We start from the raw sequence: 26,183 nt of genomic DNA, 5'->3' as shown, positions 1-26,183 counted from the left end.
AACTAGTGGATTTTCTTTTGTGGGAGCTCTCAATGTCCTTTTATATATTCCATAGACATAGAATCTGTCTAGCTGATCATGTGGATTTAATCTGCAGCTTATACAGGTGATGGGATGGTTTTGGGTCTTCTTCCTTATCCACCCTGCCCCTGGGTGGATAAGGTTTCACTTGTGGTTTTATTTCCACCTCTGCATATGGGTCATCCACTGGGGTTTGCTCCTGAGGCTGTCCTGGAGGACTTGAGCTTACCCCAGTGAGGGCCAGGTGTGGTGGTGGTGCAGCTGCTTGGGTCGCAGGGGTTCTGGCAGCACCAGGTATTCAGGGGAATTGGTGGCTAGGGCAGCAGGAAATACAATGCTCTAGAAGGGAATGGCAACCAGTATTGGCCAATATACTCCAGTATTCTTGCCTGGAGAACCCTCCAACAGAGAAGCCTGGCAGGCCATAGTCTACAGGGTCGCAAAGAGCTGGACATGACCAAAGTGACCCTGCATGCATAGACACAAAACATTTTTGCCTGTGGCAGCTCTGCCCCAGTGAGAGTTGAGTGTGAAGGTGGTGCATCTGCTTGGCTTGTAGGGACTTTGGTGGCGCCAAGTGTGCAGGGACACTGACTGCCTCCACCGCAGGAGTTATGGCCCTATGGGAGTCTTTTTTTGAGCCTCCTGTAGCTGGAGATCAGAAGACCTCCTTGGCCAGTCTTTCTCCGCAGCTTTGCCCCTTCAAGCACTTAGAGGGCTCCCTTGCCTGGGGTCCTTCTCTGTTGTTTGGAGTGTCAGACACATAGAGCGGGGGCCCCCCTGGCTGGGGTCCTACTCTGTAGTTCTGTGCATCAGTCTCTTAACGGAGCACCTTGAGTGGGGTCCTACTCTGTAGTTCAGTGACTCAAGCATTTGATGATCCAGCCTCTTTATTGTTCAGCTGCCAATGCTGGTGGGTGGGGTGAGAGAAGCTATGGTGGTGTCTCCACCCCTTACGTGTGACTCAGCAGTATTGCCTTGCTTCCATGGCTACCTGGCTTTCCTCCACAAGCATTTCCCACCACAATCTCCTCCCTCACGACCCCTCAGTCCATCTCTCTGCACTCAACAGAAGCCCTCGCCCTGGAATTGCTCCACGTTCCCCAAACTTCAGCTTCCAGCCGCTGCACCTTCCAGGGCACCTGTGTCCCTGTCCAGGACATGTATGGCTGCAGCAAAGACTGTCTGATTCTCATTCCATTTAGGCTGCCACATTTCAGTTGTTTCCCTCTCAGCCTTAAATGTTTCTCCTGTGATTCAGACAATTGCTCTGATGTGAGAATCGGATCCCTGCTTCAGTTCCCCACCCCATCCCCCACCCCCCCACCGAGGGCAGGTCCAGTCCTACTAACACCCTGCTTTACCCCCTTATCCTTCATCCTCCTGAGTTTTGCGTGGGTCTATATATACTTTTCCACTGGTCAGGTACTCCTATCTGCTCTCAGCTGTGTTCTACATGCACTTCTGTGTCTGAAGGGGTGTTCCTGATGTAGAGAGAGATGTACTCCACGTCCACCTACTCCTCTGCCATCTTGTTCTCTATGTTAAGTATATTTTTATCACAATAAAAAACACATCATCAGTGTCTCTTTTGCTGTCTCGTACACAGGGTTATTGTTACCATCTTTCTAAATTCCATATATATGTGTTAGTATACTGTATTGGTGTTTTTCCTTCTGGCTTACTTCACTCTGTATAATAGGCTCCAGTTTCATCCACCTCATTAGGACTGATTCAAATGTATTCTTTTTAATGGCTGAGTAATACTCCATTGTGTATATGTACCACAGCTTTCTTATCCATTCATCTGCTGATGGACATCTAGGTTGCTTCCATGTCCTGGCTATTATAAACAACGCTGCAATGAACATTGGGGTACACGTGTCTCTTTCCCTTCTGGTTTCCTCAGTGTGTATGCCCAACAGTGGGATTGCTGGATCATAAGGCAGTTCTATTTCCAGTTTTTTAAGGAATCTGCACACTGTTCTCCATAGTGGCTGTACTAGTTTGCATTCCCACCAACAGTGTAAGAGGGTTCCCTTTTCTCCACACCCTGTCCAGCATTTATTACTTGTAGATGGTATGGGGAGGGAGGAGGGAGGAAGGTTCAGGATGGGGAACACATGTATACCTGTGGCAGATTCATTTTGATATTTGGCAAAACTAATACAATTATGTAAAGTTTAAAAATAAAATAAAATAAAAAAAACACATCAGAGATTTAAATTAAAAATGTAAATATTATTCACTTAATGCCATTGTATCATGATTAGTCAACAGAAAAATAAGAGAATTCTATATCACCAAAACTACCATTTAAGAGAAAAAACCTGTAATCACTTTTTAAAATCCAGATGCATATCAGAATTATCTTTGAAGTTTTTGAAAAATACAAATTCCAAAGTATTGCTTTTATCTCCAGAGCTCCAGATATATTTCTAATGAGCAGCCATTTTTAAAACAACTGGACTAGATGATGATCTTTTACTTTTATCTAGTTTGTTTCAATTTTTCCATTTCATATTCAGTGCCCCCATTTCATTTAGTTTATGTTTTCCAATTTTTCCATCTCTTCTTTATTTGATGTTCTGTCTCAAGTCTTTATCAAGCATAGTAGAAAAGCTTTTGTATGCATGTATATAAATGGCATATATAATATATGAATTTTTGCCTAACTATAAAATTTATGACATTTTGATTCCACTTGTTTGACTTAGTATAAACAGAATACTAGATTTCTAATTTTAAAAACTAGATATGCAAAAAGCAGCAAAGGTTTACTGTATAGCACAGGGAACTCTAGTCAATATCTTGTAGTAATCTATAATGGAAAGTAATCTGACAAATAATAAGTGTGTATAGTGAAAGTCACTCAGTTGTGTCTGACTTCTTGTGACCCCATGGACTGTAGCCTGCCATGCTCCTCCATGGCAAGAATACTGGAGTGCGTTGCCATTCCCCTTCTCCAGGGGTTCTTCCCAACCCAGGGTTCGAACTCGGATTTCCAGCATTGCAGGAAGACTCTACCAACTGAACCACCAGGGAAGCTAATATATATGTGTATATGTATAACTGAATTATCTTGCTGTGCACCTGAAATGTTATAAGTCCACTATGCTTCAATAAATAAATAAATATATATATAAAGAAAAAAAAATGAATTTTAAAAAAGAATCTGCTACCAATGCAGGACATGCAAGAGGTGACAATTCAATCTCTGGGTTGGGAAGATTTGCTAGAGTAGGAAATGGCAACCTTGTCCAGTATTCTTGCCTAGAAAATTCCATGGGCAGAGGAGCTTGGCAGGCTACATACAGTCCATGGGGCCATAGAGAATTGGACACGACTGAGTGACTGAGCATACATTATGCAGACTGAGAATTTCTATTGTTTTAATAGAAATATATAAGAATTTTTAGAATTTTTTCTATGTTGCTCATCAGGGTTGACAAGTTTAAAAAGGATGCAATAACTTAGGGGATAAATCTTCCTAGAAATAAAGGTCACATTTAGGGCTCTCCTGGTAGCTCAGACGGTAAAGCATCTGCCTACAATGCGGGAGACCCGGGTTCGATCCCTGGGTCAGAAAGATCCCCTGGAGAAGGAAAATGGCAACCCACTCCAGTATTCTTGCCTAGAAAATCCCATGGACTGAGGAGCCTGGTAGGCTACAGTCCATGTAGTCGCAAAAAAGTCGGACACGACTAAGCGATTTCACTTTCACTTTCACTTTAGGTGAAATAACCTTGTCTTGCATTCTTTGGAACATGAATATAGTATGTGGGTAAAAATAATCTCATTGAAATTACTATTATAATTACTGATAGGAAGATATAGAATAGCAACATAATATCTTAAGTCTGTATCATTGTACTCAGACCTAGAGAGTTTCTTCACTTGTCTGCCTCCAGGATTCTCTCCAATCAAACTGATGCCCAGCACTAGGATTAGACCAGTTTTAGAGGTTACCTTCTTGAGAAATCTCAATTGCTTCCATTACTTAATTTTTTCAAAACTCCTTTGATTTTTGACCATGTTTGTACTTAATAATTTTCAATAAATCCAAATTAATTTCCCACAACATGCTAGTACATGACATTTACTTACACTATGAAAGTGAAAGTCACTGAATGGTGTCTGACTTTTTGCGACCCCATGAACTATACAGTCCATGGAATTCTCCAGGCCAGAATACTGGAGTGGGTAACCATTCCCTTCTCCAGAGGATCTTCCCAACCCAGGGGCTAAACCCAGGTCTCCTGCATTGCAGGAGGATTCTTTACCACCTGAGCCACCATTTGAGTGAGACTAATTACAATTATCTTGCTAGATTCTGCATTCAAGCCTCCACTTCTATTATTTATTTCCTTATTGTAAATATTCTCTGTCCTCCTCATTCTGAACTCTCACCTACCCAGTGATAGTCTAATTAACTTCCACTCGTCATTTAAATAATTTCTCCATCTACACCAGTCTAATTCTTTCTTCTGAGAAGCTCTATCCAGATCCAGATGATTGACACAAAATAATTCTCAATGTGTTAGAAAAACTTCCCAAAGACATGGAAGTTTTGTGTCTCTCCCATTTTTTTCTAGGTATTTATGAAATACTTTCTAATGATAGACAATTAACAGAATTCATAATAACCCATTAAAATCAATTGCTATTATTATTGGTAATTGGCTGGAAAGAGAAAAAGATTCTTATGTAAGACTAATGTTTATTAAAAAACAAAAACAAACAAACAAAAAAAAACCACACACACACCCTTTCTCTAAAGCTAAAATCTCTATTTATGAGGCAAGGAAGAAATATGTTTAGTTGTCCCATCACTACCTCAGTCATGTTAATAGAAAATACTTTAAGGATATTTTTGCTCAAAACTAAATTTTTACCATTCCAAGAAAAACGAAACAATCATGGGATGATTTATTTAATGGCCAAGAGTAAGAAAGGCTTGAGTATGACAAAGACAAGGGCACAATCAAAAACTTCTGAAAAACAAAAAAAGTTGATAGATTTGACCCCATGCTCAGTTGGTTCAGTCGTGTCTGACTTTTTGTGACCCTATGGACTGTAGCTCTCCAGCCTTCTCTGCCCATGGGATTCTCCAGGCAAGAATAATGAAGTGGGTTGCCATGCCCTCCTCCAGGGAATTTTCCCAACCCAGGGATCGAACCTATGTCTCTTGCTTCTCCTGAATTGCAGGCAGATTCTTTATCCACTGAGCCAACTGGGAAGCCCACATGGTTAGAAAAAATGTCACAAATAAGAGAAAATAGTATGACTCATATATTAAAAGTCAAAAAAGGGGGAATATTTAAATATTCTTCCTTTGGAAAATAAGAGGATCAATAACAATTCAGGAGAATTCTATGTGACTATGCAAAAGACTAACTCAGTTATTTATGTGCTGTTATAAAATAATTACTAACCTACATCATCAAGCGGGAAAAAAGCACTGTTCAGAACAGATTACATAACTTGTTATTCGTGTAAAAAAGAAGGGGAATTATGTATATGTTTTCTATACATACAGATAGAATATCTTTGAAAAGTTATAGGGTAAAGGAAAAAGGCATGAGTCTTTTCATAGTTTATCATTCTATACCGTTTACATTTTTAGCTATGTGACTTTATTGGCTATTTAAAAGCTTAATAAAGTTGAAAAAATTAAACTGCCCTGACTCGCTATAGACAACAAGACATACATAGGATGAAAGGGAAAGAATGGGGGCGGGGGGATCTACATAAGTCATAGTGAAAAGAGAGCTAGGGTAACTTCTGATATTAGAAAAATAGATTTTAAGTAAAAAATAAAGTTATGAGACAAAAATGGGACATTTTATACCTATAAAGGGTCAATTCATCAAGAAAATATAACAAGTATGCAATATGCATGCCAAACAACAGTCTGCAAATTATGAAACAAATGTTGACAGAACTAAAAGGAAAAATATTTTTACAAAAATAATTGGAAACTTCAGTGCCTTATTTACAGATAAAACATCTAGAAAAAGATCAGTAAATCATGGAGAACTTGGGCAATATTATAAACCAACTAAATTTATAAAATACATGTATAGAACACTCTACCCAACAACAGAATGCACATTTTTCTTAATTGCACTTGGACATTCTATAAGGTAAATCATGTTAGACCATGAATAAAAATTCATGAATTTTAAAAGTTCAAAATTATAGAAACTATCTTCTCAGACCATACTGTGTCCAAGGTAGATATCAATACCCAAAGGTAGAAATTAATAACCAAAAGAAAGCTGGAAAATTTGTAATTACATGAAAATTTAACAAAATACTCTTATTCAACCAATAGGCCAAAGAAGAAATCAAAAGAGAAATGAAAAAATACTTTGTGATGAATGAAAATGAAGCAAAACATACAAAAATTTATAAATGTATTAAAAGTACTGCTCATTACATTACATTATGGTTATAAATCCCTACATTAAAAAATTAAAAAGGATCTCAAATCAACAATGTAAATATATATCTTATGGAACTATCAAAAGAACAAACTAAACCCAAAACCAGCAGAATAAAAGGAAATAATAATAGAGATTAGTGCAGACATAAATGAAATAGAATGTAGAAAAGTAATTGAATCAGTGAAATCAATGAAACCACAAGTTAGTTTTTTGAAAAGATCAACAAAATTGAGAGAGATAATAGTTGAACAACATTGGGAATACACAAAATGCCACTGAATCATACTCTTTATAGTGTTAATTGTATGAGAATTTGACCTCAAAAAAAGACAAGTACCTAAGAGTGAGTGCATGTGTACTAAGTTGTCTCAGTCATGTCTGACTCTTTGTCACCCTATGGACCGTAGCACACCAGGCATACTGGAGTGGTTGCCATGCTCTCCTCCAGGGGATCTTCCAGACCCAGGGATTGAACCCAGGTCTCCTGAATTTCCTGCATCGACAGGCAGGTTCTTTATTGCCAGCACCACCTGGGAAACCTGTACCTAAGGATATGCTGGTACAATTCTTGAAATATAACGAAAAGAGCAAGAAGTTTCCAAAGGGAAAATATTTTTAAAGAAAAAAAAAAAATTCAGACTTTTCATCTGCAAACTGGAAGTTTGATGACAGTGAAAAGGCATCTGTGTGCTACTCAGAGAATAGGAGAGCAATCTTTGCCATTCAGCCTCAATGCCATCCTGGATGGCTCAGCAGTAAAGAATTTGCCTGGAATGCAGGAGACTCAGGTTCAATCCCTGGGTTGAGAAGATTCCCTTGGAGAAGGAAATGGCAACCCACTCCAGTATTCTTGCTTGAGAAATTCCATGGAGAGAGGAGCCTGTTGGGCTACAGTCCACAGGGTCACAAAAGAGTTGTGTATGACTTAGTGACTAAACAAGAGAAGACATTAGCACTTAAGTAAGGATTCAGAAAAGCCTCTTGATGAAAGTGAAAGTGGAGAGTGAAAAAGTTGGCTTAAAGCTCAACATTCAAAAAACAAAGATCATGGCATCCGGTCCCATCACTTCATGGGAAATAGATGGGGAAACAGTGGAAACAGTGTCAGACTTTACTTTTGGGGGGCTCCAAAATTACTGCAGATGGTGACTGCAGCCATGAAGTTAAAAGATACTTACTCCTTGGAAGGAACGTTATGACCAACGTAGATAGCATATTCAAAAGCAGAGACATTACTTTGCCAACAAAGGTCCGTCTAGTCAAGGCTATGGTTTTTCCAGTGGTCATGTATGGATGTGAGAGTTGGACTGTGAAGAAGGCTGAAGCGCCGAAGAATTGATGCTTTTGAACTGTGGTGTTGGAGAAGACTCTTGAGAGTCCCTTGGACTACAAGGAGATCCAACCAGTCCATTCTGAAGGAGATCAGCCCTGGGATTTCTTTGGAAGAAATGATGCTAAAGCTGAAACTCCAGTACTTTGGCCACCTGATGTGAAGAGTTGACTCATTGGAAAAGACCCTGATGCTGGGAGGGATTGGGGGCAGGGGGAGAAGGGGACGACAGAGGATAAGATGGCTGGATGGCATCACCGACTCGATGGACGTGAGTCTGAGTGAACTCCGGGAGTTGGTGATGGACAGGGAGGCCTGGAGTGCAGCGATTCATGGGGTCGCAAAGAGTCGGACACGACTGAGCAACTGAACTCAACTGAACTGAAGGATTCAGAGAGTATATCACTCACAGAGCCTATTTGAGAAAAATCCTCAAAAAAGTTGTCCATCAAATAAGAAGCTAATCTTAACAGTAGGTGGGCTTCTCAGGCGGTGCTAGCAGTAAAGAACCCACCTGCCAATGCAGGAGACATAAGAGACATGAGTTTAATCCCTGCGTTGAGAAGATTCCTTGGAGGAGGAAGAATAATGGCAACCCACTCCAGTATTCTTGCCTGGAGAATCCCATGGACAGAGAAGTCCAGCGGGCTACAGTCCATAGGGTTGCAAAAAGTTGGACACAACTGAAGCAACTTAGAACCCACATGGAACAGTAGAGAAAGATAAAGAATAAACAGTAGTGAGCAAAAAACCACACAACAATTGTAATTAAACTGCATAGATGATGATAATGTAAGATCAAGAAGAGATAGAAAGAATACACAGAAAAAATGTACAAAAAAGATCTTAATAACCCAAATAACCATAATGGTGTGGTCATGTACCCAGAGCCAGACATTCTGGGGTGTGAAGTCAAGTGGGTCTTGTAAAGCACTGCTGTCAATAAAGCTATAGTAGAGGTGATGGAATTCCAGCAGAGCTATTTAAAATCCTAGAAGTTGATGCTATCAAAGGACTTCATTAAATATGTCAGCAAATTTGGAAAACCCAACAGTGGCCACAGGACTGGAAAAGGTGAATCCTCATCCCAATTCCCAAGAAGGGCAATACTAAAGAATGTTCAAAGCACTGGACAATTGCACTCATCTTCCACATTAGTAAGGTTATGCTCAAAATCCTCCAAGTTAGGCTTCAGCATTATGCCAACCAAGAAATTTCAGATGTTCAGGTTGGATTTAGAAAAGGCAGAGGAATCAGAGATCAAATTGCCAACATTCACTTTCTTGCTTTCATAAAGAAAGCAAGAGAATTTCAGAAAAACATCTACCTCTGTTTCATTGACTACACTAAAACCTTTAACTGTGTGGATCATAACAAATTGTGGAAAGCTCTTAAAGAGATAGGAATACCAGACCATCTTATCTGTCTCCTGTGAAACCTATATGCATTTCAAGAATCAACAGTTAGAACCTTGTATGGAACAACTGACTGGTTCAGGATTGAGAAAGGACTATGACAAGGCTGTTTATTGTCACCCTGTTTATTTAACTTACACGCGTAGCATGTTATGTGAAATGCCAGGCTGGATGAGTTACAAGCTGGAATCAATATTGCCGGGAAAAATATCAACAATCTCAGATATGCAGATGATATCACTCTAATGGGAGAAAGTGAATAGGAACTAAAGAGCTTCTTGATGAGGGTGAAGGAGGAGAGTGAAAAAGCCGACTTAAAACTCAGTATTAAAAAACTAAGATCATGGCATCTGGTGCCATCACTTCATGGCAAATAGAAGAGGAAACGGCAGAAGCAGTGACAGATTTCCTATTCTTGGGCTCTAAAATCACTGCAGATTGTGACTGCAGCCATAAAATTAGAAGACAATTGCTTCTTGGCAGAAAAGCTATGAAAAACCTAGGCAGTGTACTAAAAAGTAAAGACATCACTTTGCCAACAAATGTCCGTATAGTCAAGGCTATGGTCTTTCCAGTAGTCATGTACATGTGAGAGAGTTGGACCATAAAGAAGGCAGAGCACCAAAGAATTGATGCTTTCCAACTGTGGTGTTGGAGAAGACTTTTGAGAGTCCCTTGGACAGCAAGGAGATCAAACCAGTCAATCTTAAAGGAAATCAACACTGAATACTCATTGGAAGGACTGATGCTGAAGCTAATACTTTGGCCACCTGATGTGAAGAGATGACTCATTGCAAAAGACCCTGATGCTGGGAAAGATTGAAGGCAGGAGGAGAAGGGGACGACAGAGGATGAGATGGTTGAGTGGCATCACTGATTCAATGGACATTAACTTGGGCAAACTCTGGGAGATGGTGAGGGACAGGGAACCCTGGTGTGTTGCAGTCCATGGGGTCTCAAAAAGTCAGAAACAACTTGACTACTGAACAACAACAGCGACAAAGAATCTTAAAATCAAGGAGTCATATTTTCAGAGAAAATATAATAAATGTCTAGACACAGAACACTTGACTAAGTCAGTGAAACCTTCAAATGGGAAGAATGTTGCAGGGGGAGGTGTAAGAATAGTACAAGGCTGAGCAGGGAATGTGGGCTAGTGAATGTTCTACATTTTCATTCTAGTTGTGATGGTGGTGAGCAACAGAGAATAAAGAGCAGGATGGGTATTATTTAACTATTTTAATATAATAGTGAAGAAGTATATGTATTAAGGAGATGAGTAATAATGGAATGAGAAGTACAAAGGCATTTTGGAAGTACTAAGAAATAGACAAAGAAAAGAATGAAAGGAAATCTGACCTCAGCTCTCAGTAGCGCTGCCCTAGTTGTCCACCCCTCCTTCATGAAACACTTTCCTTCTTTGGCTTTTCTCACCCTGCCCTTACCTGGTCTTCCCCACTGGCTGTTCCTTCTCCACCTCTCCCAATGGACCTGAATCCTCTGGTGGTCAGTGTTATGCCCTCTTTCCTTCCCTAGCTATAGTCACCTAATCCCTAGGTGATTTTAGCTAATCCCATGGCTGTAAGTAGCATGACTGCACTAAGGGCCACATTTCCAGCCTGGACATCTGCCCCCCAGGCTTAACCCATGTATGTGGCCCATTTAACATCTGTTCTTGGAAGCCAAAGTTGACAGTATAAAGCTGAATTCTTGTGTTATGCCTACCTTCACCACAAACCTGCTCCTCCCCAGACTTTAATGATATTTATAGCTCAATAAATGTCACTCCATCTACCCAATTGTTTAAGCCAAAAACCTAGAAATCATCTTTGATTCTTCTTTTCCTTCTCTCTGACATCCAGTCCATCAGCAGTCTCTATAACTCTACCTCCAAAATTTCCTGAATCTCCCCATTTCTCCTGATCCCCTACCACCATCCTTCTCTCACTTAACCTACTGCAAAAGCCTCTGAACTGGAATCCCTTTTCCTCTTCTTGCCTTCCTATAAATCATTATGCACACAGTATGTATTCTAAAGTGATCAATAAAAATGTAAAGCACATATTACCCCGCTGAAAACCATTTGGCAGCTTCCTGTGGCAATCAGAATCTATCCAAACCACCTACAAACCCTACAAGGCCTTTCCTGCCTTAGTCTTTGTTCAGATCTCTTCTTCACTCAGTCCACTCCAGGCACAGTCCTCCATTCATCCCACATGGAGACCATGATCTTTTGTACACTGGAAAATTTGTATGCCTGGAAGAATTCATTCTGTCCTCTAATCATTCAGAACTCACTTTAGCTGTCACATCTTTTTAGGGTACTTTCTTAATAAACCATCCATGCCTCACACATCCATTAAACCACCAATATCTTATCACATTATCTCTAATTGTCAATCAGCATTTTGGTTACAAGCAACAGATATCAACTGACTGTGGATGAACATAGAGCCTGCCAAACAGTGAAGTAAACCAGAAAGAGAAAAGTAAATGTTGATATATAGAAATATATATATGCATATAAATGGAATCTAAGAAAATTGGTACTGATGAACTTATTTGCAGGGTGGGTAAAGATAGAGTAGAGAACAGATGTAGAGAACACAGTGGGGGAAGGAGAGGGTGGGACAAATTGAGAGAGTAGTATTGACATATATACACTGCTGCTGCTGCTGCTGCTAAGTCGCTTCAGTCGTGTCTGACTCTGTGCGACCCCATAGGCAGCAGCCCACCAGGCTCTCCCGTCTCTGGGATTCTCCAGGCAAGAATACTGGAGAGGGTTGCCATTTCCTTCTCCAGTGCATGAAAGTGAAAAGTGAAAGTGAAGTCGCTCAGTCGTGTCTGACTCTTAGTGACCCCATGGACTGCAGCCTACCAGGCTCCTCCGCCCATGAGATTTTCCAGGCAAGAGTACTGGAGTGAGGTGCCATTGCCTTACCCTGTGTAAAATAGCAAGTGGGAAGCAGCTGTATAGCACAGGGAACTCAGCTCAGTGCTTTGTGATGACCTAGAGGGCTGGGGTGGGGGGTGGGGTGGGAGGAGGCTCAAGAGGAAGGGAATATGTGTATACCAATGGCTGGTTCACGTTGTTATATGGCAATAACCAACACAATATTGTAAAGCATTATCCTCCAATTAAAAATAAATTTAAAAAACATTTAATCCAGTTACATTTAAAGTAATTATTGATATGTATATTCCTATTTCCATTTTCTTAATTGTTTTTGGTTGATTTTGTAGATCTTTTTCTTCTCTTGTATTTCTTGACTATATAAGTCCAAGAAATCAACTGATAGTTAAATATTCATATTAAAGGAGAGCAGGTGGTCCACAGACCTTTGAGGGATCCAGTGACCAGGCTCTGAGATGACTCATCCAGGAGCCACAACAGAACTGGTCCAGTAGAAACTGGTCTGTTGCTTCTGACACAGACACCACAGCTTACATCCCACTGACAGGATACTTGACTTGCCTCACAACCGCTGTCACCCTTGCATCAATAGCACGTATACTGTGGTCCCCCTCTCACCATGCAGTAGCTTCTGTTTGGAAGTCTGAGTAGGTGCATCTGACTGGAGGAGCCCAGGTTATGTGCTGTCTCTGCTATAAAGGTGGCTGGGAAAGTATCAGGCATTTTCACACTGGGCTGTGTTTCATAAGACAGAAAATTCCATAAATATGAGAAAGGAGTTCAGATGAGAAGGGAGTTCAGATGTTCAACCTAGCAGAGATGGCTTTCTTGAGCATCAGGAATCTCACCATGGAAATGAGTGGACTACATCACTGACTCGATGGACATGAGTCTGAGTGAACTTCAGGAGTTGGTGATGGACAGGGAGGCCTGGCGTGCTGCGATTCATGGGGTCGCAAAGAGTTGGACACGACTGAGCGACTGATCTGATCTGATCTGATATACAGCAAAAATCAAATTCCACTCAGGAATATTGAATGAGGAAGAATTTAGACTCTGTTTATATGGTAAGGTGTGGAACCATGCCCCATGAAATCTGTGCCACATCCTTTTTTAACAGCACTTACAAGTATCTGAAATCTTGTACTTTCTCCTGATTTTTTCAGCAGTCTCCTTGACTACAATGGTAGTTCCATGAAAGCAGGGATCTGGTCCACCTGTTCACCACTGTATCTCTAGCAATCTCAGTTATGCCTAGCTCATTAAACATTTATTGAAAGAAAGTGGACTGAGGGCCCAATGAGTAAAAATTTGTATCAAATAAGTAGAGTTTCAAGAAAGAGTAGTCATATGTCAAGTGCCGCAAGATAGTCCCATAAGGTTAGGACTGACAGATTGACTAATGACATGCGGATTTGTTAATTTTAAGTAGTCATCAATATCTCAATCAAGAGCAATTTCAGAGGAGTGGTGGCCAGAAACCAAAAAACAATGGGTTGAGGGGGGAAAAAAGATAGCATAGGAGAGAGCTGAAATAATTTTCTTCTAGTGTATAGAAACAATGGAGAAATTGTATTATTACTCATCAACTTCAATATTTTTCGTTTCTATTTCCTAGAATTGAATCATGGAGAAGGCAATGGCACCCCACTCCAGTACTCTTGCCTGGAAAATCCCAGGGACAGAGGAACCTGGTGGGCTGCAGTCCATGGGGTCACTAAGAGTCGGACACGACTGAGCGACTTCACTTTCACTTTTCACTTTCATGCATTGGAGAAGGAAATGGCAACCCACTCCAGTGTTCTTGCCTGGAGAAACCCAGAGACAGGGGAGCCTGGTGGGCTGCCGTCTATGGGATTGCACAGAGTCGGACATGACTGTATCGACTTAGCAGCAGCAGCAGTAGCAGAATTAAACCAAAGGCCATATTGGGTGCAAGCTGCAAGAAAAGGAAAGAGCATGAGTCTGGAAGGGTGATAGATGTGTGCTTGAATCAAAACTATCAACTTCTAGGCAGGACCAATGCCTAAGCAAGTTTACCTCTTCAGTTTTGTTTCCTTGTCTGTAAAAACGGAGATAATCTTTTTATAAGTGTAAAATTAGTGTGATGTGAAGACAGCAGATATAGCAAAACATTTGCTCTGCTTCTTTCTTCCTCCAGGCTTATCTAGTCCTTCACCAGATTCTCAAGCTGTCAAATACCCCAGCTCTTCCTGCACGTTGAAAAGGACTGTTGGGACATCTGTCCAGCTGACACTGACCTCCCCTTTGCATCCTAACGTCCGAGAGATTGAATGGAATTGGAAATCTGAGGATGATGAGAAAACACGGCTTCTAGTGTCCTGGAAGCCTCAGACCCCTAATCCTGACTGGTATGAACTTGAAGAAATATACAAGCACAGACTCAACCTAACAGAGATGGCTTTCTTGAGCATCAGGAATCTCACCATGGAAATGAGTGGACTATATACAGCAAAAATCAAATTCAACTCAGGAAAATCGAATGAGGAAGAATTTAGACTCTGTTTATATGGTAAGGTGTGGGACCATGCCCCAAGCATGCATTCCAACAACCACTTTATTTAAAGTAAGTTAGCCTAAACTCAGGGTATTTTTTTAAAAGTCATTTCTTTTTTAAGAAAATTTTACATCTCTTCTGATGCCTTAAAGGTAAAACTAAATTTTAAAAATTACATCTTAGGAAAAATCTAGCTACAATTTCTTTTTGTTTGTTTAAAAGTATTTATTTAGAACAAGAACAAAAAATCGCTTAAGCTTTGTCACCTTCCAGTTAATCCACCTCTAGCAGAACCAAGGTAAGTCCTGACCACCTGACCTCCCCTCCCTGGCTTGACCCTTATCCAAACTCCACCCCCCCCATCCCCCACTCTAGGGACCTACACACAGCTGGTGGAGGGAAGGTACAGGACACAGGATGGGGTCTAATGCTACATATCTCATGAGAAACAACCAATGAAAGTTTTAACAGAATGATCACTTGAGAGGCTCCCCAGGAGTGTGAAAGTAAAAGTGTTAATCACTCAGTTGTGACTCTTTGGGACCCCACCAGGCCCCTCTCTCCATGGAGTTCTCTAGGCAAGAATGCTACAGTGGGTTGCCATAGAGGCCCACTCAAGAGTATACAAAAAAAAAAAAAAAACTTTCAATTGTAAAATACTGCAAAAATTGATTATTAGAAATATACAGTTGTATCAGAAATGTCTTTATTGGTTGCTTCAAAAACTGACTAAAAAAATTTTTTTTAATTGGAGGCTAATTACTTTACAAATTGTAGTGGCTTTGTCATACATTGACATGAATCCTCCATGTGTGTACATGTATTCCCCATTCTGAACCTCCCTCCCACCTCCATCCCCATCCCATCCCTCTGGGTCACCCCAGTGCACCAGCCCCGAGCACCCTGTATCATGCATCGAACCTGGACTGGCAATTAGTTTCACATATGATAATATACATATTTCAATGCCATTCTCCCAATCATCCCACCCTCACCCTCTCCCACAGAGTCCAAAACACTGTTCTATACATCTGTGTCTGTTTCGCTGTCTCACATACAGGGTTATCATTGCCATCTTTCTAAATTCCATATATGTGCGTTAGTATACTGTATTGGTGTTTTTCTTTCTGGCCTACTTCACTCTGTATAATAGGCTCCAGTTTCATCCACCTCAGTAGAACTGATTCAAATGTACTCTTTTTAATGGCTGAGTAATATTTCATTGTGTATATGTACCACAGCTTTCTTATCCATTCATCTGCTGATGGACATCTAGGTTGCTTCCATGTCCTCTCTATTATAAACAGTGCTGTGATGAACATTGGAGTACCCGTGTCTCTTTCAATTCTGGTTGTGTATGCCCAGTAGTGGGATTGCTGGGTTATATGGCAGTTCTATTTTGGTTTTTTAAGGAATCTCCACACTGTTCTCCATAGTGGCTGTCCTAGTTTGCATTCCCACCAAAAGTGTAAGAGGATTCCCTTTTCTCCACGTCCTCTCCAGCATTTATTCTTGTAGACTTTTGGATAGCAGCCATTCTGACTGGTGTGAAATGGTACCTCATTGTGGTTTTGATTTGCATTTCTCTGATAATGAGAGATGTTGAGCATCTTTTCATGTGTTTGTTAGCCATCTGTATGTCTGCTTTGAAGAAATGTCTGTTTAGTTCTTTAGCCCATGTTTTGATTGGGTCATTTATTTTTCTGGAATTGAGCTGCAGGAGTTGCTTGTATATTTTTGAGATTAATTCTTTGTCAGTTGCTTCATTTCAGGAGACCTGGGTTCGATCCCTGGGTTGGGAAGTTCCCTGGAGAAGGAAAAGGCAACCCACTCCAGTACTCTTGCCTAGAAAATCCCATGGACGGAGGAGCCTGGTGTCCATGGGGTTGCAAAGAGTCAGACACGACTGAGTGACTTCACTTTCACTTTCATTTGCTATTATTGTCTCCCATTCTGAAGGCTGTCTTTTCACCTTGCTTATAGTTTCTTTTGTTGTGCAAAAGGTTTTAAGTTTAATTAGGTCCCATTTGTTTATTTTTGCTTTTATTTCCAATATTCTGGGAGGTGGGTCATAGAGGATCCTGCTGTGATTTATGCCAGAGAGTGTTTTGCCTATCTTTTCCTCTAAGAGTTTTATAGTTTCTGGTCTTATGTTTAGATCTTTAATCCATTTTGAGTTCATTTTCGTGTATGGCGTTAGAAAGTGTTCTAGTTTCATTCTTTTACAAGTGGTTGACCAGTTTTCTCAGCACCACTTGTTAGAGAGATTGTCTTTTCTCCATTGTATATTCTTGCCTCCTTTGTCAAAGATAAGGTGTCCGTAGGTGTGTGCATTTATCTCTGGGCTTTCTATTTTGTTCCGTTGATCTGTATGTGTGTTTTTGTGCCAGTACCATACTGTCTTGATGATTGTGGCTTTGTAGTACAGCCTGAAGTCAGGCAGGTTGATTCCTCCAGTTCCATTCTTCTTTCTCAAGATTGCTTTGGCTATTCGAGGTTTTTTGTATTTCCATACAAATTGTGAAATTATTTGTTCTAGTTGTGTGAAAAATACCATTGGTAGCTTGATAGGGATTGCATTGAATCTATAGATTGCTTTGGGTAGTACACTCATTTTCACTATATTGATTCTCCCAGTCCACGAACATGGTGTATTTCTCCATCTATTTGTGTCCTCTTTGACTTCTTTCATCAGTGTTTTATAGTTTTCTATATATAGGTCTTTAGTTTCTTTAGGTAGATATAATCCTAAGTATTTTATTCTTTTCGTTGCAATGGTGAATGGAATTGTTTCCTTAATTTCTCTTTCTGTTTTCTCATTATTAGTGTATAGAATGCAAGGGATTTCTGTGTGTTGATTTTATATCCTTCAACTTTACTATATTCATTGATTCAGATCAGATCAGTCGCTCAGTCATGTCTGACTCTTCGCGACCCCATGAATTGCAGCATGCCAGGCCTCCCTGTCCAACACCAACTCCCGCAGTTCACTCAGACTCACATCCATCGAGTCAGTGATGCCATCCAGCCATCTCATCCTCTGTCGTCCCCTTCTCCTCTTGCCCCCAATCCCTCCCAGCATCAGAGTCTTTTCCAATGAGTCAACTCTTCGCCTGAGGTGGCCAAAGTATTGGAGTTTCAGCTTTAGTATCATTCCTTCCAAAGAAATCCCAGGGCTGATCTCCTTCAGAATGGACTGGTTGGATCTCCTTGCAGTCCAAGGGACTCTCAAGAGTCTTCTCCAACACCACAGTTCAAAAGCATCAATTTTTCTGGTGAAGTCCTTAGGGTGTTCTATGTGGAGGATCATGTCATCTGCAAACAGTGAGAGTTTTACTTCTTCTTTTCCAATTTGGATTCTTTTTATTTCTTTTTCTGCTCTGATTGCTGTGGCCAAAACTTCCACCACATGTTGAATAGTAGTGGTGAGAGTGAGCACCCTTGTCTTGTTCCTGACTTTCGGGGAAATGCTTTCAATTTTTCACCATTGAGGATAATGTTTGCTGTGGGTTTGTCTTATACAGCTTTTATTATGTTGAAGTATGTTCCTTCTATTCCTGCTTTCTGGAGGGTTTTCATCATAAGTGGATGTTGGATTTTGTCAAAGGCTTTCTCTACATCTATTGAGACAATCATATAGTTTTTATCTTTCAAGTTGTTAATGTGGTGTATTACATTGATTGATTTATGGATATTGAAGAATCCTTGCATCCCTGGGGCAAAGCCCATTTCGTCATGATGTATGATCTTTTTAATATGTTGTTGGATTCTGATTGCTAGAATTTTGTTCTGGGTTTTTGCATCTATGTTCATCAGTGATATTGACCTGTAGTTTTCTTTTTTTGTGGCATCTTTGTCTGGTTTTGGTATTAGGGTGATGGTGGCCTCATAGAATGAGTTTGGAAGTTTACCTTCCTCAGCAATTTTCTGGAAGAGTTTGAGTAGGATAAGTGTTAGCTCTTCTATAAGTTTTTGGTAGAATTCAGCAGTGAAGCCATCTGGACCTGGGCTTTTGTTGGCTGGAAGATTTCTGATTACAGTTTCAATTTCTGTGCTTGTGATGGGTCTGTTAAGATTTTCTATTTCTTGCTGGTTCAGTTTTGGAAAGTTGTACTTTTCTAAGAATTTGTCCATTTCTTCCAAGTTGTCCATTTTATTGGCCTATAGCTGCTGATAGTAGTCTCTTATGATCCTTTGTATTTCTGTGTTGTCTGTTATGATATCTCCATTTCCATTTCTTTCTTTTTTTAATTTATTTATTTTAATTAGAGGCTAATTACTTTATAATATTGTATTGGTTTTGCCCCATTTTCAATTTTGTTGATTTGATTTTTCTCCCTTTGTTTTTTGATAAGTCTGGCTAATGGTTTGTCAATTTTATTTATCTTCTCAAAGAACCAGCTTTTGGCTTTGTTGATTTTTGCTATGGTCTCTTTTGCATTTATTTCTCCCCTAATTTTTAAGATTTCTTTCCTTCTACTAACCCTGGGGTTCTTCATTTCTTTCTTTTCTGGTTGCTTTAGGTGTAAAGTTAGGTTATTTATTTGACCTTTTTCTCATTTCTTTAGGTAAGCCTGTATTGCTAAGAACCTTCCACTTAGCACTGCTTTTACAGTGTCCCATAGGTTTTGGGTTGTTGTGCTTTCATTTTCATTCATTTCTATTCACATTTTTATTTCTTCTGTGATTTGTTGGTTATTCAGCAGCATGTTGTTCAGCCTCCATATGTTGGAATTTTTAATAGTTTTTCTCTTGTAATTGATACCTAACCTTACTGCATTGTGGTCAGAAAAGATGCTTGGAATGATTTCAGTTTTTTTGAATTTACCAAGGCTAGATTTATGGCCCAAGATGTGATCTATCCTGAAGAAGGTTCCATGTGCACTTGAGAAAAAGGTGAAATTCATTGTTTTGGGGTGAAATGTCCTATAGATATCAATTAGGTCTAACTGGTCTATTGTATCATTTAAAGTTCGTGTTTCCTTGTTAATTTTCTGTTTAGTTGATCTATCCATAGATGTGAGTAGGGTTATTGTGTTATTGTTAATTTCCCCTTTCATACTTGTTAGCATTTGTCTTACATATTGCGGTGCTCCTATGTTGGGTGCATATATATTTATAATTGTTATATCTTCTTCTTGGCTTGATCCTTTGATCATTATGTAGTGTCCTTCTTTTCTCTTTTCATACCCTTTATTTTAAAGTCTATTTTATCTGATATGAGTATTGCTACTCCTCCTTTCTTTTGGTCTCTATTTGCATGGAGTATCTTTCTCCAGCCCTTCTCTTTCAGTCTGTATGTGACCCTTGTTTCAAGGTGGTTCTCTTGTAGACCGCATATATAGGGGTCTTGTTTTTGTATCCATTCAGCCAGTCTTTGTCTTTTGGTTGGGGCATTCAACCCATTTATGTTTAAGGTAATTATTGATAAGTATGATCCTATTGCCATTTACTTTATTGTTTTGGGTTCGAGTTTATACACCCTCTCTGTATTTTCTGTCTAGAGAAGATCCTTTAGTATTTGTTGGAGAGCTGGTTTGGTGGTGCTGAATTCTCTGAGCTTTTGCTTGTCTGTAAAGCTTTTGATTTCTCCTTCATATTTGAATGAGATCCTTGCTGGGTACAGTAATCTGGGCTGTAGGTTATTTTCTTTCATCACTTTAAGAATGTCCTGCCATTCCCTTCTGGTCTGTAGAGTTTCTATTGAAAGATCAGCTGTTATCCTTATTGGAATCCCCTGTGTGTTATTTGTTGTTTTTTCCCTTGCTGCTTTTAATATTTGTTCTTTGTGTTTGATCTTTGTTAATTTGATTAATATGTGTCTTGGGGTGTTTCTCCTTGGGTTTATCCTGTTTGGGACTCTCCAGGTTTCTTGGACGTGGGTGGCTATTTTCTTCCCCATTTTAGGTAAGTTTTCAACTATTATCGCCTCAAGTATTTTTCTCATTGTCTTTCTTTTTGTCTTCTTTTTCTGAGACTCCTATGATTCGAATGTTGGGGCACTTAACATTGTCCCAGAGGTCTCTGAAGTTGTCCTCATATCTTTTAATTCATTTTTCTTTTTTTCTCTCTACTTCATTTATTTCTACCATTCTATCTTCTACCTGATTTATCCTATCCTCTGCCTCCGTTATTCTACTGTTGGTTCCCTCCAGAGTGTTTTTGATCTCATTTATTGCATTATTCATTATATATTGACTCTTTTTTATTTCTTCTAGGTGCTTGTTAAACATTTCTTGCATCTTCTCAATCCTTTTCTCCAGGCTATTTTTCTGTATCTCCCTTTTGTTTTCAAGATTTTGGATCATTTTCACTATCGTTATTCGGAATTCTTTATCAGGTAGATTCCCTATCTCTTCCTCTTTTGTTTGGTTTGGTGGGCATTTATCCTGTTCCTTTACCTGCTGAGTATTTCTCTGCCTTTTCATGTTGTTTATATTGCTATGTTTGGGGTGGCCTTTCCGTATTCTGGCAGTTTGTGGTTCCTCTTTATTGTGGAGGTTCCTCGCTGTGGGTGGAGTTGGATGGGTGGCTTGTCAAGGTTTCCTGGTTAAAGAAACTTGTGTGGGTGTTCTTGTAGGTCGAGCTGGATTTCTTCTCTCTGTTCTTGAGAATTCCCAGTGGTTGGGACTCTGTGCTTTCATTGTCAAAGGTGCTAAGAACACAGGTTCAATCCCTGGTTGGGGAAAAAGATCCTGCAAGCTGCCAAAAAGAAAAAAAAAAAACAAACCTGTTCCTGAAAACAAAATATTACTCATGCTTTGGGAAAAGTTGATTTAAAAGTTCTTAAGTGACAAAAAGATGTTGGCAAAACTTAAACAACAGAACTTGGTGGAAAAAAAAAACACCAAGTAGGAGTTTTGATCACGTAAAATGCTTTTAAACTAGTTGATCTGAAGTCCAGTTAGAGAGATTTCAGGACGAAGCTTTGTCCTAGACGCAAGTCAGAGATACCAGAGAAGACCCAATGCCTGCTCCCTGGAGCTCCCAGGCTAGTAAGGAGTCCAAGTACAGTACAGGAGGTACTGTACCTCCTGGGCAGACAGTACAATGGAGAAATACAGGAAAGAGTGAGAAGAAGGTCCAGATAAGGAGTATCGAACCTGCCAGAGCAATCTCCCATCTGTCGTCTTTGCCTCCATCCTCCACCACCTCTGCTTGGGTTATCACATCAGCGTCCTGACTGGCTTCTCTTCTGCTTTCTAAATCACCCTCCATGCAGCTGATATTTTGATCTTCTTTAAAATGTAGTGCTCTTCCTGTTGTTTACCTGTTTAACACCAAACAGTCCCCATTCCCATTCTGCACAGAATAAATGGCACTCAGAAAAAGAAGTGCAACTCTGCACAGGATCTGGTCCCTGGCTGCCTCTTCAGCCTGGCTTCCCAACACTTTCCTCCATGTGCCATGCTCTGAATTTTCTACCCTTCTCCTTGCCACCTGGTCCTTTCCTTCTTGACATACACTAGTGGCTCTCCCAGGGATATCCATCTCAAAAACATTCCCTGCACACCTCACCTAGTGGGAGCCGGGGAGGAGTGGGGGGATTGGAAATCTTATGAGAAGAGGCTAGGTTGACTGGGTTGACTATCCAAGCTGGGTTTTTCTGTTGATAAGAGACGGAGAGCATATTAGCTGCCCCCTGGCCTCCAGCTTCTGATTCCTGAATTTGTCTTTCTCTCCTCCTTGGCTGATAAATTCCTGGCATAGCTTTCTCAGTGACATCATACCAATAGAGTTTTATCCTATGTCTCTTAGCATCAAGTAGCATTTAAGGAACCCTACTTAAATTAGTCAGTAAGAGTGTTTTTGTGATAAAAATGCTTAGATCTCTAGGAGCAAGATCAGTAAAGGAGTTCCTCTGGCCCTCATGCTCACAGGAACTGAAAAACTGACAGGGGCTCACTTCTGTATTCAGAAACCACGTACTCTCTCATCTTCTTTTTCAGTGTCTCTCTCTCTCTCTCTCCTCCTTTCCTATCAGCTTTCTTCTCCTGGACCTCTCCAAGTGGTTGGGAGTATGGCTTTGTGCAGCTATGCATCCCACTCAACCAGAGAGCAAAGGGAGTTTCCTGGCTCACTTCACATGGGAAATTCTAGGGAGAGGCTCTTACTAGCTGGGCTAGGTTCTCAAGATTACCCCTAGATGGGTCACTGACCAGGGAAATAACATATTCTGATTGTCAAGGCCTGGAGCTTGTGCTGTCGCATGTAACCAGGGTCAGAATGCTTTGACTAACAAGTCATATGAAAACCACAATGGTGGAGCAAAAGAAGAGTTGCTTGAAAAAGTAGAAGTGCTACTAGCTGGTTTCCTTTTGTCTTGCTTCCAACTTACCTGATAATTTACCAGCTCCCTTATTGAATTTTACAATAATACTCGCTTACTTACCATTGCTGTGGAACTAAGTACTCATCACAGCATGAGAGATCCACCATCAGTTAATGCCAGTGTTCTAGCCTTGTTTCTAGCCAAACACATTGTTCTTCAAGTACAGCCTTTCTTTCTTGCTCTCTCCTACCTCATGGGCTTTCAGAATTGTCATATCCTATAAAGGCTTTTCTCACCCCTGTTAAATGAATATGCCCATTTTGAAGTCTGCAAGTTCTTTTTCCTAATTCTTTTATGGCTCATATTTCTCTCTGCCTTGCACTAAAGTTATTTGTGTGTGGTGTGCTGTCCACGTGGGAGCAGGAGCCATGCCCTACTCTTCTTGCATCTGTCTGATGTTTTATAGAGGCCCCAGGAGGCATTAAAGAAGTATTCCTTTAAACAAATAGATTAAGGCAATTTTTAAGGAAAATGATAGAAATGCACCTAATTTTTCTAAGATTTTTGTGTTATTCAATCTTGATTAATATTCCTTTACCTATTAAAAAGAGCTTAACAAAAGTTCATAAAAACCACATGCCAAGTGAACTTTAAATGCCTAAGAACATACTCTGCCTTAACACCTATCTATGCTTCATCACACTTTGTAATAGACATTCCATTTGATTTTACATTTAAATTGTTATCTGTTCATTAAATCAGATCTTTTAAAGTGATGTAAAAATATCGTTTTTCCCAGATGCATGTTCAGTGAGTCTTGGGAAGAGCCCATAAATTTGTATTTTTAACAATTACCCCAGATCAAGGGGTGGCAAACTATAGCCATTGGTAAATCTAGCCCAATCAGGTCAGGTCAGATCAGTCACTCAGTTGTGTCTGACTCTTTGCGACCTCATGAATCGCAGCACGCCAGGCCTCCCTGTCCATCACCAAAGCCCAATACCTGACTTTATAAATAAAGTTTTATTGGAACACAGCCACACACCCATTTGTTTAGATGTTGTATTTGGTTGCTTTCTCCCTATAATGGCAAAGTTGACTAGTTGTTTCAAGAGACCATCAGATCAGATCAGATCAGTCACTCAGTCATGTCCGACTCTTTGCGACCCCATGAATCACAGCACGCCAGGCCTCCCTGTCCATCACCAACTCCCAGAGTTCACTCAGACTCATGACCATCGAGTCAGTGATGCCATCCAGCCATCTCATCCTCTGTCGTCTCCTTCTCCTCTTGCCCCCAATCCCTCCCAGCATCAGAGTCTTTTCCAATGAGTCAACTCTTCACATCAGGTGGCCAAAGTACTGGAGTTTCAGCTTTAGTATCATTCCTTCCAAAGAAATCCCAGGGCTGACCTCCTTTAGAACGGACTGGTTGGATCTCCTTGCAGTCCAAGGGACTCTCAAGAGTCTTCTCCAACACCACAGTTCAAAAGCATCAATTCTTCAGCCCTCAGCCTTCTTCACAGTCCAACTCTCACATCCATACATGACCACAGAAAAAACCATAGCCTTGACTAGATGAGTCTTTGTTGGCAAAGTCATGTCTCTGCTTTTGAATATGCTATCTAGGTTGGTCATAACTTTCCTTCCAAGGAGTAAGCGTCTTTTAATTTCATGGCTGCAGTCACCATCTCCAGTGATTTTGGAGCCCCCCAAAATAAAGTCTGACACTGTTTCCCCATCTATTTCCCATGAAGTGGTGGGACCGGATGCCATGATCTTCGTTTTCTGAATGTTGAGTTAAGCCAACTTTTTCACTCTCCACTTTCACTTTCATCAAGAGGCTTTTTAGTTCCTCTTCACTTTCGGCCATAAGGGTGGTGTCATCTGCATATCTGAGGTGATTGATATTTCTCCCAGCAATCTTGATTCCAGTTTGTGTTTCTTCCAGTCCAGCGTTTCTCATGATGTACTCTGCATATAAGTTAAATAAGCACGGTGACAATGTACAGCCTTGATGTACTCCTTTTCCTATTTGGAACCAGTCTGTTGTTCCATGCCTAGTTCTAACTGTTGTTTCCTGACCTTCATACAGATTTCTCAAGAGGCAGGTCAGGTGGTCTGGTATTCCCATCTCTTGAAGAATTTTCCACAGTTTATTGTGATCCACACAAAGGCTTTGGCATAGTCAATAAAGCAGAAATAGATGTTTTCTGGAACTCTCTTGCTTTTTTGATGATCCAGCGGATGTTGGCAATTTGATCTCTGGTTCCTCTGCCTTTTCGAAAACCAGCTTGAACATTTGGAAGTTCACGGTTCACGTATTGCTGAAGCCTGGCTTGGAGAATTTTGAGCATTACTTTACTAGCGTGTGAGATGAGTGCAATTGTGTGGTTGAGCATTCTTTGGCATTGCGTTTCTTTGGGATTGGAATGAAAACTGACCTTTTCCAGTCCTGTGGCCACTGCTGAGTTTTCCAAATTTCCTGGAATTTTAAGTGCAGCACTTTCACAACATCATCTTTCAGGATTTGGAATAGCTCAAATGGAATTCTATCACCTCCACTAGCTTTGTTTGTAGTGATGCTTTCCACGGCCCCTTTGACTTCACATTCCAGGATGTCTGGCTCTAGGTGAGTGATCACACCATCGTGATTATCTGGGTCATGAGGATCTTTTTTGTACAGTTCTTCCTTGTATTCTTGCCATCTCTTCTTAATATCTTCTGCTTCTGTTAGGTCCATACCATTTCTGTCCTTTATAGAGCCCATCTTTGCATGAAATGTTCCTTTGGCACCTCTGATTTTCTTGAAGAGCTCTCTAGTCTTTCCCATTCTATTGTTTTCCTCTATTTCTTTGCATTGATTGCTGAGGAAGGCTTTCTTATCTCTTCTTGCTATTCTTTGGAACTCTGCATTCAGATGTTTATATCTTTCCTTTTCTCCTTTGCTTTTCACTTCTCTTCTTTTCACAGCTATTTGTAAGGCCTCCCCAGACAGCCATTTTGCTTTTTTGCAAGAGACCATACAGCCTATGAAACCTAAAATATTTACTGTCCAGTCTTTTACCCTTTGCTTACCCCTGCCCTAGATGACTCCACTGACACAGCTAATCCATGTAACTTTATAGGGTTATTATGAGGTTAGATGAGCTCATGTGAAGCCTTTGGAACTAAGTCTAGAAATACATACCTGCTCAGTAAATGTTAGGTGTTGTGTTTTCTTTTCATCTGTTAATGGCATAAACTGCATTAGTAAATTTCCTA

At 40.3% G+C, this 26,183-nt stretch overlaps 1 protein-coding gene across 4 annotated transcripts in view; it reads left to right on the top strand.

The window, feature by feature from the left end:
• Positions 1-26,183, top strand: part of LOC133239105 (CD48 antigen-like) — a 101,040-nt gene that overhangs the window by 33,819 nt on the left and 41,038 nt on the right. For all 4 annotated transcript variants that reach the window (XR_009733724.1, XM_061402676.1, XM_061402666.1 and 1 more), the window contains exon 2: positions 14,291-14,662. Coding sequence is in view for 3 of the 4 variants with exons in the window: in XM_061402676.1 (XP_061258660.1) it covers positions 14,291-14,662 (372 nt within the window). In the remaining variant the exon portion in view is untranslated. The remainder of the gene's footprint in view (positions 1-14,290; positions 14,663-26,183) is intronic.

The sequence above is a fragment of the Bos javanicus genome, chromosome 3 (genome assembly GCF_032452875.1).
Source record: "Bos javanicus breed banteng chromosome 3, ARS-OSU_banteng_1.0, whole genome shotgun sequence".
In the NCBI taxonomy this organism is placed as follows: domain Eukaryota; kingdom Metazoa; phylum Chordata; class Mammalia; order Artiodactyla; family Bovidae; genus Bos; species Bos javanicus.
This window is presented reverse-complemented; position numbering and strand designations above follow the sequence as displayed.